The 18,053-nt window shown below is 44.1% G+C and overlaps 3 protein-coding genes across 5 annotated transcripts in view; all 3 read left to right on the top strand.

The window, feature by feature from the left end:
- The window catches only part of LOC139475013 (uncharacterized), a 139,797-nt gene extending 129,354 nt beyond the window's left edge, over positions 1–10,443 (top strand). For all 3 annotated transcript variants that reach the window (XM_071258227.1, XM_071258229.1, XM_071258228.1), the window contains 4 exons: positions 1,218–1,317; positions 3,820–3,908; positions 4,631–4,741; positions 5,485–10,443. In XM_071258227.1, coding sequence (XP_071114328.1) covers positions 1,218–1,317; positions 3,820–3,908; positions 4,631–4,741; positions 5,485–5,670 — 486 coding nt within the window. In that variant the 3' untranslated portion in view covers positions 5,671–10,443. The remainder of the gene's footprint in view (positions 1–1,217; positions 1,318–3,819; positions 3,909–4,630; positions 4,742–5,484) is intronic.
- A 2,863-nt stretch (positions 10,444–13,306) lies between these two features.
- Positions 13,307–14,908, top strand: LOC139474210 (hornerin-like). Its single transcript, XM_071257118.1, has one exon. The coding sequence runs from the start codon at positions 13,307–13,309 to the stop codon at positions 14,906–14,908; it is 1,602 nt and encodes a 533-aa protein (XP_071113219.1).
- A 1,191-nt stretch (positions 14,909–16,099) lies between these two features.
- Positions 16,100–16,504, top strand: LOC139474209 (FMRF-amide neuropeptides-like). The gene has a single exon (XM_071257116.1). It carries the CDS (start codon positions 16,100–16,102, stop codon positions 16,502–16,504), a length of 405 nt encoding a protein of 134 aa, XP_071113217.1.
- The last annotated feature ends 1,549 nt before the right edge of the window (positions 16,505–18,053 follow it).

The following is an 18,053-nucleotide window of genomic DNA, read 5'->3' as shown; positions in this document are numbered from 1 at the left end:
GGGTCTTCAGCAACCCATGCTTACCGTAAAAGACGACTATGCGTGTCGTAAGAAGCGACTCACGGGATCGGGTGGTCAGGCTTGCTGACTTGGTTGAAGCATGTCATCGATCCCAATTGCGTGGATCGATGCTCATGATATCAATCACTGGATTGTCTGGTCAAGACTCGATTATTTACAGACCGCCGTCATATAGCTGGAATATTGCAGAGTGGGGCGTTAAACAACAAACAAACAAACAAACAAAACATGTGAAGTAAACTCTCAGGTACTGTACTGGTCCACAAAAAGGGCAAATGTCATCATCAACTAACTTCACTTTCAGCTGTTCTCATTTAGTATACGTAACTCTATTCATGAATCTGTGCGGACAAAAACCATTTTGGGTACATTTTCAGAATTGAGAAAATAGACATGTGCATGGAATATTTGAATTGATCTGACTTCGACACTTTTCAAACAAGGCTTGGGGGATTTGCAGACGTAAACGATTGATGGTAACACATTTTGTGTGTGAAAACAAATCCCATATGGTTAATACTATTCAATGTGGTGTCCCTTATTGTTTTCCATGATTTTGGAATATTAGCATAATTTGATTATATTCTAATAATGTTCGTTTGATGTGTTATGTTTCTTTTGTTTACCAAAATGCCATTGGCAACACACATATGTTTTACATTGTGAATCCCATTGTTAAACAGGGTTCTATAACTAGTTTCTGAACCGTCTACCCATAAAGCTAGGGCACGTTTACACACAAAAGCCGCTGCACTATTCTTGTAGATGAGGGGCGGTCGGGTAGCCTAGTGGTTAAAGCGTTCTCTCGTCACGCCGAAGATCCGGGTTCGATTCCCGACATGGGTACAATGTGTGAAGCCCATTTCTGGTGTACCCGTCGTGATATTGCTGGAATATTGCTAAAAGCGGCGTAAAACCATACTCATTCACTCACTCTCTCTAGTAGATGAAATATTATTGACGTCTTGAAGCACCTTTCACTCACGTCATTAGCAAAGAAATATAAGTATATTAGGTATATATTAATGAACTTTAATATCGGGGTATTGTACCCTAGGTTGCACTATATTTGCATCCCAACATTGAAACTCCCTCTGCAGGACTGGGTCCCTTATATAGTAGTTGGGAGGTTTCCCAATTCACGCATCAAATTAATGATTAAATTAGAGTTCTTGACACGTGGTATGTGTTTGCAGGATAGGAATTATCTCCGAAGCCGGCACCGAAGTCTGGGAGGGAAGCAAAGTCCGGCAACACTACGGAGCATCTACTATCCACCTCTACCTGAGGATGGTTGTAAGTACTGCTTGATAGGTTTCGACTTGACTTTCCATTGTCTATCGTCTACAGTGATACTTTATGATCCAGGGGCACGGGTGGCCCAGTCGTCTAAGGCGCAGCCACTGCCTATCAGTCTACAATGAACTCCTATGATCCGGGGGCACAGGTGACCCAGTGGTCTAAGGCGCGGCCAATCTCATTAAAATTTGCACGGATACGACGCCTCTCTGCGTCAAGATCCTACTCCTTCACGAACGGTTATGACTGATGAACCCTGAGCGAGCGCCAATCCCGAGTAAAGGAAGCATGGCCAATCGGAAGTCAGCCTTCTGAAAAGGAATAATTCGACAAAGTGAATAAATTGTTTTAAATTCGGAAAAAAACGCTGAACTTCGTTTTCGAGATACAGAACTCAGGAATGCATGTTTGAATGCCCTTTTCTCACTGGGACCCAGAAGTTCCGCTGATTGGCTGAATAGAAAGTTCACCTGACACGACCTTCCATCGATCTTCTTCACACACAGAGTTATTTTAATGAGACTAAGGGGCCGCAACTCGCTATGCAGAGTTGCTTCCCTTTGGCGTGGCAAAACCGATCGATAGTAGGTTCAAACCACAGATTTGTTTGGTTATATTCCTAGGTGTGTCAGTACACACTCGTGCTCGTTGGTTTCACCAAAGGGTTGAACGTCCCATATGAAACCGGCACGCCCTGATATAACTGAAATACAGTTCTAAACTTACTCAATTTTTGATCCCGACAAACGGTTTATATGTTTGCACGGAAACATCAAGATTTTATAGGCCCAAATACTTGCGATATATGCGGCAACTGTAATTGGGATAAGGTGCCCTCACTATCGATTCTTGTCTTTACTTATCCACGACCTTTAGGGCTACGACTGTAGTCAAAGCTTACATCCGGGTAAGAAAAAAACCTTCAGCAACCCATGCTTGCCGTAAAAGGCGTCTATGCTTGTCGTAAGAGGCGACTAACTGGATCCTGTCGACAGACTCGGTCGATGCATGTCATCGTATCCCAATTGTGTGGATGGATGCTCATGATGTCAGTCGCTTGATTGTCTGGTCCAGACTCGATTATTTACTGATCGCCGTCATATAGCGGTAATATTGCTGGACGCGGTGTTAAACAACAAACAAAACAAATCAAAGCTTATGTTTGCCTTCTTTATTTTCTTCATTTTGCAAACCCGACCATACAAAAGATATCCTTGGTGTGGAATTGTGCAGCCATGAAGAATACTATTCATTCTCCGCAGATATCAAATTGAATTGAATTTCTTTGGTGTCTGACCTAGCCAAAGCGACACGCGTGTTTCTTATCTCATCCCATCCTCTCTTCACCCATTGGGTGATAAATACTAATATCGTATCTGAACTAATCAGCTTGTCTGAAAATGTTGCTTCGTCCCCAATCCTTCTGGTAAGAGCCGAAATAATTAGGTTAAAATCTGCTACTGATGGTGTCGTCGTACCCTGACGCCTTGGTTAGTTGTTGCAAGCAGCCACGGGCCCTCGTCCCCACGCTTTCTTGTTGCTCTGTGGCAACCTCACATTATCAAGATTAAAAATCTGTTATATTACATTTCAAATATGACCCCCAAGACCAGAAATGTACAGAAATGAAACATGTGATTCTACTAGGGCTGTGACGAGTCCGAATTACCATACTCTGGTACACACTGTAGGTCACAAAAGATAGGTACAAAATGTCCGATTGGGCATTTTTTAACATCGCACTGGCAAAACGTATTTAGATACATGTATTAAACAATCTGGTCATGCATACACTGAAGTTGACTCAAGTTATATCTTTTTTCAAAGGTGTGAAAAGTCAGAAGAAATGGGTGCATAGTCAGAAAGAAATGCGAACATGTGTGACTTGTAGTGTAACCATAGAGTTCCAGATACTTTTTGTCATTAAACAATATATCACGTGACTAACCACAGGTCCGGGTAGTCCAGTGGGTACCCGGGTCCTACTCAGTACCCACCCGAGTTACCCGTCCCAGTCCTAGATTCTACTAAAACTACCCTGTACTGTACTGTATCCACTTCACGTATTTGGGCCGATGGCCTGTCATACAGAAAACGTTTGAACTGAATAGACTGCCTCCGTGGTCTAGTGGTAGAGCGTCCGCCCGGAGAGCGGAAGGTCCGGGGTTCGATCCCCGACCGCGTCATACCAAAAGACGTTAAAAGATGGTACTTGTTGTTACCCTGTCTGGCGCTCGGCATTAAGGGGCTAAAACGGCTCGGAGTCAGTATACTGTGTCTGAGTGGGCTATTCATGTTAAACTGCGGTATGGTATCTCAGTGAGCTAGCACTATAAATCGGCATCAGTCCGGACTAGTACAAGCAACCACACACACACATACAAACACACAGACACACACACACACGTGCATGCATGTCGCTATATAAGTGCAATAATCTTCGCGACGTTAAACCCCATTTCACCCCACCTTGAATTGAATATTTATGTGAATTTCCAGCAATCAAACCAGGACAGCTGCGATGCGGTGAGCACACAGACTATGGCACCCTGGCGCTGCTGATCCAAGACAAGATTGGGGGGTTACAGGTGGGTATTTCCACACAAGGACTACAGAGACGCCAGCTAAGCACTGATGTTGACTTTGGGATTGGTCAGTCGGTCGGCAATCACCTCTTTGTATACACATAAGGAATACTCGCAACTACTGGGCTAAATGTGTAGCAATGATAGTGTTATTGTGGGCCACTTAAAATGAGATCCGTGGGGAAATCGGAATCTCTCTTGGGGTTGTATGGACTGCACTGGAACTATTATATCTAACAGGGGCGGTCGGATAGCCTAGTGGTTAAAGCGTTCGCCCGTCACACCGATGACTCGGGTTCGATTCCCGACATGGGTACAATGTGTGAAGTCCATTTCTGGTGTCCCCCGCCGTGATATTGCTGGAATATTGCTAAAAGCGGCGTAAAACCCTACTCACTCACTCACTCACTCACTATTATATCTAACAGATGCAGCCACAATTCCAAACTATGATTTAAAATACGTAATTTAATAATTTGAAAAGTTGCATCATTAATCGGTTCGCAACAATATATGACAACTGATTGTTATTTGACCAGCGGGTGAAGTGTTTGCAAGCCGACTGTGGGTTCGGTTCCCGTCATTGTACAATGTGTGATGTCAACTTTTAGGCCTCCCTCTGTGAAATATTGCTAAGGACATACATAAAGAATTATACTTATCAATTGTTAAATTACATTACAACCCTTTAATACGCTGCTGTGACACTGCTTTCTCTTCAACAGATAATGTCTACCGATGGGACTTATATTTCGGTACCCCCAATAGAGGGCACAATAGTCGTCAACATTGGCGACCTCATGCAGAGGTGGACCGCCGACAAACTCAAGGCAACGGTACGTCTGGGTTATTCCTTTAACATCTATATGCATGATCGGCCTACCTTTAGAATTCAGCACCACAATGTCTACAGTCACGTCGCACACGTGCTTGTCCTCGTGACCTACGCGGAGATCGTACGCACGAGAAGTTGTGGTGCTGAAGTCTAAGGGTGCTCCTGATGATTCTTAGGGAACATCCAGCGTGTGTGGTGCTAATTATGGCGTTTGTTGTTTAACTCCGCACTCAGCAACATGACAGTCATATGACGGAGGTCTGAAAATAATCGGGATAAGACCAGACAATCCAGTGATTGACATCATGAACATGGACCGACACAATTGGTGTCCGATGCCATGCATCAACCAAGTCAGCGAGCCTGAGCACTTGATCCCGTTAGTCGCCTCTTACCACAAGCTGAAGACCGATTCTAACCCGGATCTTCACGGCTCTGCGGTTTTTATGTAAAACCGGAGAACACAATATTTTCCCCTGTATTTTCGGGAGGAAAATATATATTTGACAAAAATCCCACACGGATACTAGGCTTCAATTAGGATACCTTACATGCATCAACCTGGTCAGCAAGCCTGATCATCGGATCCGTTAGGACGTCCCCCCTCACCATTAACATGGGTTCATGAAAACCAATTCTAACCCGGATCTTCACGGAGTCTACTCAAAGTACTAAAACACGGATGATATTAATGTAAGCCGAGCAATGTCTCAGGGTGTCTTTAAGCGAAGATTTGTATTTCAGGTGCACCGAGTCGTCATCCCAGAGGAGGAGACAACCAAGAGGCAATGTCGGCAGTCGGCGGTTCTTTTCGTGGATCCCGATGATGACGTCGTCATTAATTGTTTGGATGGATCTGGGAGATACAGTCCAGTCAGTTCTCACGACTTCGTCATCGGCAGGATCAGGGCCACGTATGGAGACGCTTGATTGCATCACAGCATGCAATATATACAAACACTTTTCGTTCCAAGGTTTACAATGATTGTTTTTTGTTAAGCTTTGTTATTGTCAGTTCTGTGAATATGCTGATGCATATCATTGATTGCAGGTTATTGTTTAATACTATGGAATTGTAGTTCTGACAACAATGATAATAAGGTAAATCAATGGATTAAGTTGACAGAAGTAGTTTGAAAAATTGGCTGCGTTCTTAATTTCTTCATTGTGTTCTAAGTCCACCATCTTCGTGTGTCTTTGTCACTTTTCACACAGTACCTTTGTCTCTTGTGTCATTCCATAGTAATTTATGAGGTTGCCTTGTGGTTATTGCTATATTCTTCTTGTGACGAGAAGAGAATATTGCTAGGGTTTATATACTGTACTTTACCAATTAGAGTTAATCGTCTCTTCCTCAAGCTCGCAAGTAGTTAATAAATATGGTGTGGACTTTCCTGGCGTTAATGACCCAGAGATCTTAAGATGGACCTCTCCCTTCACGTTCAGCTGATGTGTCACGGTGGACCTCTCCCTTCACGTTCAGTTTGTGCGTCCCTGTGGACCTTTACCTTCCCGTTAAGCTGATGCGTTACGGTGGACCTCTCCCTTCACGTTCAGCTGGTGCGTGACGGTGGATCTCTCCCTTCACGTTCAGCTGGTGCGTGACGGTGGACCTCTCCCTTCACGTTCAGCTGGTGCATGACGGTGGACCTCTCCCTTCACGTTCAGCTGGTTCGTCACGGTGGACCTCTCCCTTCACGTTCAGCTGGTGCGTCACGGAGGACCTCTCCCTTCACGTTCAGCTGGTGCGTCACGTTGCGTCAGGGTGGACCTCTCTCTTCACGTTCAGCTTGTGCGTCCCTGTGGACCTTTCCCTTCACGTTCAGCTGGTGCGTCAGGGTGGACCTCTCCCTTCACGTTAAGCTGGTGCGTCAGGGTGGACCTTTCCCTTCACATTCAGCTGGTGCGTCACGGTGTACATTTCCCTTCCTGTTAAGCTGATGCGTCACGGTGGACCTCTCTCTTCACGTTAAGCTGGTGCGTCACGGTGGACCTCTCCCTTCACGTTAAGCTGGTGCGTTGTGATATGACTGAAATACTGTTCAATGATACTCATTCTGGTTTCCAAACCCAGGATTCGCGAAATAGTTAAAATTCTACAGGTCCAGACACGAATATCATAGACTCAGATTTGAACTGATCTCATCCAAAAGTCTAAAGCCACAAATGATGTTGGTCCTGGTATATGATTACTGATTGGAAATAGACCATGATGTCGGTGGACGAAAGGATCTGAGAAGTTATTTAGACAACCTATTTTTCCAACACATGTTTCTCGCTGAAAGGTGGAGTCAAAATCTATAATTTTTGGACACCCACAAGACCTTTAGCCTTTCAGAGAAGGTTTTTGTTTGTATAAAAACTAATGATATTGAATTGTTTCTGTGTTTTTAATGCCAGGTCCTCCAAAATATCAAATAGTCGGTGGAACCTGGTATGTCAGTTAGGATGTATTTACTTTTATTTAAATGTTCCGTTCGTCCATGCTCGTTCATTGTTCTTTCATAGAAAAGTTTTTATTATTGGAGGAAAAATAGTATTTGTTATCCCCCATCATGGTTTGTGTGTTGAAGGTTCATCAACGTTTGTGAACCCCGAAAGCCGAGGAGTTCGTTTGTGTATAGGAAGAACCATGACAAATGCATTTCTTTTTAGCCTTTGAGTCATTTGTGTGTAATTCTATTTATGCACACACATGTTCATGATTTATTCCCCACGGGAAAAATATGTGTGATCATATACACACTACCCAGCATGATAATGTTGATATGCATGGATATCGGTTAATGTGTCTCCCGTATGTCGAATATTCAGAATGACATTTGAAGTGTTAATTTAAACATGTTATTGTTATGATTGAAGACGTGTATCGTGTTCGCATTAAGATATGTAATGTTTTCGCAATGCAGAGAAGGGTTGCCTGGTGGTTAAAGCGTTCGCTCGTCACGCCGAAGAACCGGGTTCGATTCCCGACATGGGTACAATACGTGAAGCCCATTTCTGGTGTCCCCCGCCGTGATATTGCAGGAATATTGCTAAAAACGGCGTAAAATCATACTCACTCGCTTACGCAATGCAGAACAGAACATGGAGTTTATTACCTTCTGGCCGAAGTGTGCGGTACAAATGACTATGTATAATGCCAGATGGCGGATTTAGGTTTACCGGACGATTTAATACTTTCAAAACACACAACGGCCATATTTGGACAATTCAAAGTGCTTTGAATTTTAACATGTTTGGTCTTTCGAGATATTCTTTTGGTATATGCAGTTTTTGCATTACTTTGCACAAATCTGGCTTGCTAGTTTGGCGTTGCGGGTCGAATAGGAAGAACACGAAGCACTGGTCGTCGTTTAGAGAGCTACTTTATTGAACATAGAGGGAGGATGAGGGCCCATTTTGACAGCTAGCCTTTGTTCTGTCATACACCGGATCTTCATACACGTGCATCGCCTCCGTGGTCCAGTGGATAGAGCGCCTTCCCATTGAACGGAAGGTCAGGGGTTCGATCTCTGGTCACGTCATACCAAAATACATAAAAGATGGTATTTGTTGTTACCCTGCCTGGTGTTCGTCTTTAATAGGGAATAAACAAGGACTGGCCGCTCGGAGTCAGTATACTGTGTCCAAGTGGGATATTCATGTTAAAACAGGGCTAGCACTGGTGAAACTACTGGCTCGTGTTCAATGCTTGACATCGACAGATATGCCAATGTCGGACGACATGAATAGCGGCGCCTTAGACGACTGTATCCCTCTTTAACATAGTCTTACGACGACCTGATTACCTGTTGAAGCTATGTTTTTGTCATTCTTTATGTATCTATTTATTGACCGTTATTACTGAAATTTGACTTGTAGCATTGAGTGTTAGGTATCTTTCTTACAATAAACTTTACTCACTATGTTTTTGCATATCGTGATACGGGAGCACGGGTGGCCAACTGGTCGAAGGCGCCGCAATTCGCTGTGCAGAGTTGCGTCCCTTGGGCACGCCAGTAACCTATGATTGTGGGTTCGAGTCCCGGTTCGCCTCGATTCTGTTTCTAGGTTTGTCAGACCATACCGTACTCTCGGGTTTCACTGAAGTGGTAAACGTCTAAGACCTGCATCACTTGGGGCTTTCCTTCCACATTAAGCTGACACGCCGTGATATAACAGGATACTGTTAAAAGCGGTGTTAAACACCATTCACTCACTCACTCATATCGTGATACGTTTAACATCAATAGTGACTGTTTTTATGTATATCTTATTTTATCACTTTTTATCTCCCGCCCCAACAAGTAGGAAGGGGCTATATTGACACGGGATCCGCACGTCACGTTTCGTTTCCAGAGCAACAGTCAATAAACCATTCCATATTTGGAACATGATACCCTGTGTAGCCATCAGACATGCACTGAACTAGTGTCTTTCAGAAATGTTTTATTTTGTATTTTGTTGTGTTTCCAAGGCAACAAGTTAGACAGGTTCAAATGAGGATAGAGATCGTTTCCAGGGCATAACTCTGTTTCGCATTTATTTGTACAACTGTATACACATCAATCACGAGCCGATTTGCTGCCTTTTGCTATTCAGATAGGTACATGTATAGTGTTTCTATGGCAATAACGAATGAGCATAACTCATAAACAAGACAATATTACTTGAAATCCGTTTGAAAATCCATGCTGAAATAGGTCCCTATGTAGCAACCAATCCAGGATTGTTTTGAACGGCGAGTAAATGAATCGGATGGACAGGACTTGACGACTTGGTCGATTGTGTGACATTGTACCCGGATAGAGTGAGGTGTTGCTCATTATGCAGTGTGTACTAAAACACAAGCACAGCTTCAGGAATTCAGGAATTTTTCGCTTTTGCTAAATTATTAATTATGATTTAGAGTTTTAAACATTGTCTTTTTAACACTTCTATGAAATGAAAAGCTCTGTCTTTTGACAGTATAACTAATTAACGTCCTTGAAATATATTGAAAGTATTTAAAGAATCGCTGGAATCATGTTGTTCAGTCATCAATTATCAGTTGTATCAACAAGCTTTCAGCTTAACCTTTTGTGGTATATGACACACATTTGCACATGTTTAAAGGGTGAGGATATCTACGACTTTGTCTTATTGTTCTATTGTGGTAAACAGTTTGTGTTGATTAAAAATATGTAAAGCAGAATCTTAATAAGAAATATTAATCAGAAATATTTTCCATATGATAATTTTAGATGGTGATAGACATTACATTCCTACAACCTTCCCCCGCTTGACATGTTATCTAACTTGCACGGCATCAAGGTAGGACATGCTAAATGAGGGACATTTAAATTAGACCGGGTAGGTCAACTGCCGAAGATTGTAAATTCTCCAAGTATTGTTACAGGAGAAAGTACAGAGGTATTCAGCAATAAGCAGTACGGCAGCGTCATTACGAGAACACCTTGCCTGAGTTCTTGTATTATATTTCAGTCATGGTTGGTTTAGCACGTCAGATTGCTACAGCGTGTTGTAGTAATCTCCGGGGCGTCATAACGTCAGCAATGCACCTTGGCAATCGCCGACATGAGAGTCGAGGTGCATCGTAAAACTATGGGTCCTCCGTGTATCTCGGTGCATTGAGTCCCTAAGAACCATTGTGTCCTTTCTTCTGTATTCACACTGTATTTGCATCCCTCCCACAGTGGAAACACTACGGAATTAAACATGTCACCCGTTGTTTGTTGTTGTATATGACGTTCTTGCCATAACGTCTTCCACACAACGTTGGGGTTTCGGCCAGAAGATGTCCCCAGCGGCAATATGTCAACGCCAGCGAGACCCGTGAAGATCCGGGGTAGATAGGTCTTCAGCAACCCATGCTTGCCGTAAAAGCCAACTATGCTTGTCGTAAAAGGCGACTCACGGGATCGGGTTGTCAGGCTCGCCGACTTGGTTGAAGCATGTCTTCGATCCCAATTGCGTGGATTGATGTTCATGATGTAAATCACTGGATTGTCTGGTCCAGACTCGATTATTTACAGACCGCCGTCATATAGCTGGAATATTGCTGCAGCATTAAACAACAAACAAACAAACCACAATGTGATGGCTGCACAAACTAGACAATCAAGTTATGGACCAGAATCGAACTATCAATACCCAAAGTAAATTATGCATGTGAGTGAGTGAGTATGGTTTTACGCCGCTTTAAGCAATATTCCAGCAATATCACGGCGGGGGACACCAGAAATGGGCTCCACACATTGCACCCATGTCGGGAATCGAACCCGGGTCTTCGGCGTGACGAGCGAACGCTTTAACCACTAGGCTACTCGACCGCCCCTTATGACATGTGAGGTAATACTGGTACTCGGTGGCTAAAAACATTATCTGAAAGCCATGCCATTTTACAAATACCAGTGAGTAAGGAGGGGTGACAACTCCATGTAAAAGTCACAGTAGGGGATAGCATCACGCATCGTGTTGACAGGCGACTGTCATATTTAGTAAATTCCTCTGAACGTCACCATAATATTTCTGGAATAACTTAACCAGACCTTTGGTGGTGGAACCATGCTAGGTACACGATTATGTTGAGAAAGGGTGCTGCTGTCGTCCTGGTTTTATGTGAGTGAGTAAGTGAGTATAGCTTTACGCCGCTCTATGTCGGAGGAAAGCTTGTGATGTAGGGCCTAGACATTCACGACTTTGGTGAAACCCTCGCTCACGGGTATGGTACTGATAAACCTGGAGACATCATTATGCAAGTCTCGTTCATCATATACAACGTACATAGCAACACTGTCAATCCTGTGTTTGTATAAACGTATCAGGCCAATGAAAAACGATGACAGTGTTATGCTATTGACTTTATATGCATAAACAGATTTCAATGTTGATTCGAACCCACATGTCACCGCGCGTTGTTCGTGATATGCCTGGATTTGCATGTAATCAGAGTAGTCTCCCTTTGACCAACAACCCCTCCCCTCATCGATTGACCACGATTTTGACATTATAAACATAGCATGTTATAGCCCAGTCAATCTACGACAAAATAGTACCGAACCTCCTACTAATTGCAACATTATTTATTTTTAGTTTTTCTTGTATAGGAATAATTATATTGCCCGTAACATGCCAAAAGTCTAGAAAAATCTAAAATCGTAAGAGGCGACTAACGGGATCGGGTGGTCAGGATCGCTGACTTGGTTGATGCATGTCATCGTATCCCAATAGCGTGGATGGATGCTCATGATATCAATCACTGGATTATCTGGTCCGGACTCGATTATTTACAGACCGCCGTCATATAGCTGGAATATTGCTGAGTGCGGCGTTAAACAACAAACAAACAAACAAATAGGGGAAATTCTTAAAAACTATATTTTGCTGATGTCAGGAGTTTTGCCCCCTTTTATTAACACAAGCATTTCCCTACGGTAGAGTTATTATTTTTAACCCAATATTCAAACTCATGGCACTGATGGAAGCTATGTCATCCATGACAATCGTAGATGCGGTTAAGGATGATTACTATGTAAATGACAAAAGTGCCCCAATCCCCTGAATATTTGAAAAGCAACGAATTAATGTATGTTCATTTCACAAAAATTCAGCCTGTAAAAGCATGCAGTACGAAACTGCCCTGGGACTCGTATCGTCAGCATCGAACACACGGCATGGCGATCATACACACTAAAACATATATAGACAAGCACGTGTTTGTGTCATGTTATTTTTAGTCTTCAATTTGTTTTAAAATCAATATCACATATCTTACATCTGTCACCTTTTTAAAAAGCGCATAATTTAACACTAATTCGTACCGAATCACTCGGTGAACTGACTTCGTCGGCTTGACGTCGTAAGGATTTATTTCCCTTTACCTGTACGGCGTTCCATTCGTTTGTTGTTTGTTTGTTATTTAACGCCGCACTCGGCAATGTTCCAGCTATATGACGGCGGTCGGGAAATAAGCGAGTCTGGACCAGACAATCCAGTGATTAATATCATGAGCATCGATCCACGCAATTGGGATGGATGACATGCATCAACCAAGTCAGCGAGCCTGACCACCCGATCCCGTTAGTCGCCTTTTCCGTTGTGACCACCGGATCTATATTTCATCCGTCTCATACTAAATTCCGCCATATAACTGGAATATTGCTGAGTGCGGCGTTAAACAACAAACCAACCAACCAACCCAACAGACCTTTTATGGCAAGCATGGGTTGCTGAAGACCTATTCTACCTCGGATCTTCACGGGTGTGAGATCATTACGAAACGTATATACTCAGTGTAGTGATTTCCTACATTATTTGGTGTCAAGGCGTGTTAATGGTTTGTGTTTGTTTGTTGTTTAACACAGCAAGAATTCATCAATATTTCCGCTGCTTGTGATTATTCGAGTGTGGACAAGACACACGAGTGATTGCTATTATGAGTAACGCTCCCTGCTGTTTGCGAACCACGTCACCAAGTCTGGGGTACAACGACACACTATCAACCAAGTCACCAAGTCTGGGGTACAACGACACACTATCAACCAAGTCACCAAGTCTGGGGTACAACGACACACTATCAACCATGTCACCTAGTCTGGGGTACAACGACACACTGTCGACCAAGTCACCTAGTCTGGGGTACAACGACACACTGTCAACCAAGTCACCTAGTCTGGGGTACAACGACACGCTATCAACCAGGTCACCTAGTCTGGGGTACAACGACACGCTATCAACCATGTCACCTAGTCTGGGGTACAACAACTCGCTATCAACCACGTCACAAAGTCTGGGGTACAATGACTCGCTATCAGCCAAGTCACCAAGTCTGGGGTACAACGACTCGCTATCAGCCAAGTCACCAAGTCTAGGGTACAATGACTCGCTATCAACCAAGTCACCACGTCTAGGGTACAATGCCTCGCTATCAACCAAGTCACCAAGTCTGGGGTACAACGACTCGCTATCAGCCAAGTCACCAAGTCTAGGGTACAATGACACGCTATCAGCCAAGTCACCACGTCTAGGGTACAATGCCTCGCTATCAACCAAGTCACCAAGTCTAGGTTACAACGACTCGCTATCAACCAAGTCACCAAGCTTAGGGTACAATGACACGCTATCAACCAAGTCACCAAGTCTAGGTTACAACGACTCGCTATCAACCAAGTCACCAAGCTTAGGGTACAACGACTCGCTATCAGCCAAGTCACCACGTCTAGGGTACAATGACACTCTATTAACCAAGTCACCAAGTCTAGGGCACAATGACTCGCTATCACCAAAGTCACCAAGTCTAGGGTACAACGACTCGCTATCAGCCAAGTCACCACGTCTAGGGTACAATGCCTCACTATCAACAAAGTCACCTAGTCTAGGGTACAATGCCTCGCTATCAACCAAGTCCCCAAGTCTAGGGTACAATGACTCGCTATCAACCAGGTCACCAAGTCTAGGGTACAATGACTCGCTATCAACCAGGTCACCAAGTCTAGGGTACAATGACTCGCTATCAACAAAGTCACCAAGTCTAGGGTACAACGACTCGCTATCAACCAAGTCACCAAGTCTAGGGTACTATGACTCGCTATCAACAAAGTCACCAAGTCTAGGGTACAATGACTCGCTATCAGCCAAGTCACCAAGTCTGGGATACAATGACACGCTATCAACCAAGTCACCACGTCTAGGGTACAATGCCTCGCTATCAGCCAAGTCACCACGTCTAGGGTACAATGCCTCGCTATCAACCAAGTCACCACGTCTGCGGTACAACGACTCGCTATCAGCCAAGTCACCAAGTCCGGGATACAACGACTCGCTATCAGCCAAGTCACCACGTCTAGGATACAATGCCTCGCTATCAACCAAGTCACCTAGTCTGGGATACAATGACTCGCTATCAACCAAGTCACCACGTCTAGGGTACAACGACTCGCTATCAACCAAGTCACCACGTCTAGGGTACAATGACTCGCTATCAACCAAGTCACCAAGTCTAGGGTACAATGACTCGCTATCAACCAGGTCACCAAGTCTAGGGTACAATGACACGCTAGCAGCCAAGTCACCAAATCTAGGGTACAATGACTCGCTATCAACCAGGTCACCAAGTCTAGGGTACAATGACTCGCTATCAACCAAGTCACCAAGTCTGGGGTACAATGACACACTATCAACCTAGTCACCAAGTCTAGGGTACAATGACACGCTATCAACCAAGTCACCAAGTCTAGGGTACAATGACTCACTATCAACAAAGTCACCAAGTCTAGGGTACAATGACACGCTAGCAGCCAAGTCACCACGTCTAGGGTACAATGACACGCTATCAACCAAGTCACCGAGCCTGACTACCCGATCCATTTAGTCAACGGGTAGGTTGCAAAAGGCCTTTTTAACCGGAATCCCCATATTAGGGTGTCATTGCGGAGCGGTATAGCGTGGCTGCATGCGGACACTACTGCCAATATCCTTTACTGTGTATGTAAACAAAATAATGCATCAGTCCTACACTGGGTCCTCTGCATGGAGTGATCGATAATATATATAACAAAATAATAACCTTAAAAAATGAAGGTAGGATATGAAGATGTGAGAACTGGTTTCTCGATGGAAAGAGTGTTGAGGTTGTATCGTATTACAAATATCTAGGTATTGTATTTTCGTGCAGAAATATATTCCCGAGATCCGTTCGTCCTTGTTTTAGCCCTTTAATGCCAAGCGATCCGTGAGACACTTGCACTGCCATGCATGGTGAAACACCTTTACATATCATTCAAAAGTTTATATTGAGGTTTAAAATGTGCCAATTGCATCTTCTTTCAAAATGTTTGATGGGGAAATCCAACCGATCCTATTTTATTGATCAGAACAGTGGGGTATAAAAATTAAATTGTCAATTGAAAAAGTTCACACACAAATTCACCCATTTTCTATTGCACACAGGTTACAAAGCTGATAATATCAGACAACCATTAACATGATACCCAAGAAATTGTCATGACTTACTCAAATGATTAGACGATACAGGGGGCGTAAGAATACTATTAATTAATAGGCTCGCACAAGATGTAGGGGACAGAAGATGTCGGGTACAGAAGATGTCGGGGACAGAAGATGTCGGGAATAGAAGATATAGGGGTCAGAAAATGTAGGGGACAAAAGATGTCGGGGACAAAAGATGTAGGGGACAGAAGATGTCGGGGATGGAAGATGTCGGGGACAGAAGATGTTGAGGACAGAAGATGTAGGGGACAAAAGATGTCGGGGACAAAAGATGTAGGGGACAGAAGATGTCGGGGATGGAAGATGTCGGGGACAGAAGATGTTGGGGACAGAAAATGTAGGGGACAAAAGATGTAGGGGACGTAAGATGTCGGGGATGGAAGATGTAGGGTACAGAAGATGTTGGGGACAGAAGATGTCGGGGATGGAAGATGTCGGGGACAGAAGATGTCGGGGACAGAAGATGTTGGGGACAGAAGATGTAGGGGACAGAAGATGTAGGGGACAGAAGATGTTGGGGGCAGAAGATGTAGGGACAGGAGATGTAGGGGACAGAAGATGTCGGGGACAGAAGATGTTGGGGACAGAAGATGTTGGGGACAGAAGATGTCGGGGACAGACGATGTCGGGCACAGAAGATGTAGGGTACAGAAGATGTCGGGGATGGAACATGTCGGGGACAGAAGATGTAGGGGACAGAAGATGGTGGGGACAGAAGATGTCGGGTACAGAAGATGTTGGGGACAGAAGATGTGGGGGACAGAAGATGTAGGGGACAGAAGATGTAGGGGACAGAAGATGCCTGCCTGTCTGTCTGCCTGCCCGCCCGTCCGTCCGTCCGTTCGTCCGTCCTTCCGTCTGTCTGTCATCATGGTCTCCTTTATAAGAAGTGCTCCCTCTGAACAGGGCGTAAGGCTGATTGAAGCGTAATTCATCAGTTATTTGAGAATGAGTTTTTTGTGAATTAAGATGTCGGGGATGGAAGATGTAGGGTACAGAAGATGTCGGGGACAGAAGATGTTGGGGACAGAAGATGTAGGGGACAGAAGATGTCGGGGATGGAAGAAGTTGGGGACAGAAGATGTAGGGGACAGAAGATGTTGGGGACAGAATATGTAGGGTACAGAAGATGTCGGGGATGGAAGATGTCGGGGACAGAAGATGTGGGGGACAGAAGATGTAGGGGACAGAAGATGCCTGCCTGTCTGTCTGCCTGCCCGCCCGTCCGTCCGTCCGTTCGTCCGTCCGTCCGTCTGTCTGTCACCATGGTCTCCTTTATCAGAAGTGCTCCCCCTGAACAGGGCGTAAGGCTGATTGAAGCGTAATTCATCAGTTATTTGAGAATGAGTTTTTTTTGTGAATACAAGGCAGAGTGGTATTAACTGACCTTAAATCCGATGACATGCCAATAGTGACACACATCTCATAACGTTATTACGTTTCACTGAGGACCCCTTCAAAGCACACCCACTGAGAGCCTTCAGTTCGGGGGCACCTGTTTCTTCTAGTGGGTGGAGAATTGACCCTTCGTCACTTGTAGCACCACTCTCGGTATCGATTCGGGCAGTTGAGGTCATGGGTAGGTCGCTGTGACCTGTGCAGCATGACCAGACACAGATTACTATTTTAAGAAATGATTTTCGGAATGATCATTGTTGTTTCCGTTGAACCACAGTAAGAATGAAAATTGGTGGGATACTGTTCTCGTTCATGGGTGTATCTTAACGATGTTGGTGAAATGGCTGGCGATTGAATGAGAGTGATTATGAATGGGTCGATAGAGGCCTGGCGTGGACTGGATGTGGAGGCTTGAATGAAGCTTAGGAATGAATGAATGAATGATTGAATGAATGAATGAATGAATGAATGAATGAATATAGCTTGTGGATAAATGAGTGAACTGATGGTAATCTGAGTGATTAGATGGGCCAAGTGATGGATTAACCGACAGAATGATTGACTGGATAAATGAATGAATGCAGGAAGTGTTCTAGTCAATGAAACTGGTTTCACGAGTGAATCATTGGTATTTGTGAACAAATGAAGGAACGAAAATACAAATAATATTGTCACCAGACCCCTGGGTATGTCACATGGAGTTGTCGTTGTTTCCACTCATATGAAGCCACATCCTGCTCAGAAGACTCACATAGTAACTTAAATCTTCTCGGAAAACAAGAAAGAAACTACAAATGAAACAAAGCATTACGAAAGTTACGTTGTAGGGACGTCTGTCTGTGGACATTTAATCATGGACAGGGTCAACGGGGTAGCCTAGTGGTTAAAGTGTTCGCTTGTCGGTCGTAGCCCCAGTTTCGATT

The sequence above is a fragment of the Haliotis cracherodii genome, unplaced genomic scaffold (genome assembly GCF_022045235.1).
Source record: "Haliotis cracherodii isolate W230 unplaced genomic scaffold, xgHalCrac1.p SCAF_3, whole genome shotgun sequence".
NCBI lineage: Eukaryota > Metazoa > Mollusca > Gastropoda > Lepetellida > Haliotidae > Haliotis > Haliotis cracherodii.
The sequence above is the reverse complement of the archived record's forward strand: the minus strand, read 5'-3'. Positions and strand labels throughout refer to the sequence as shown.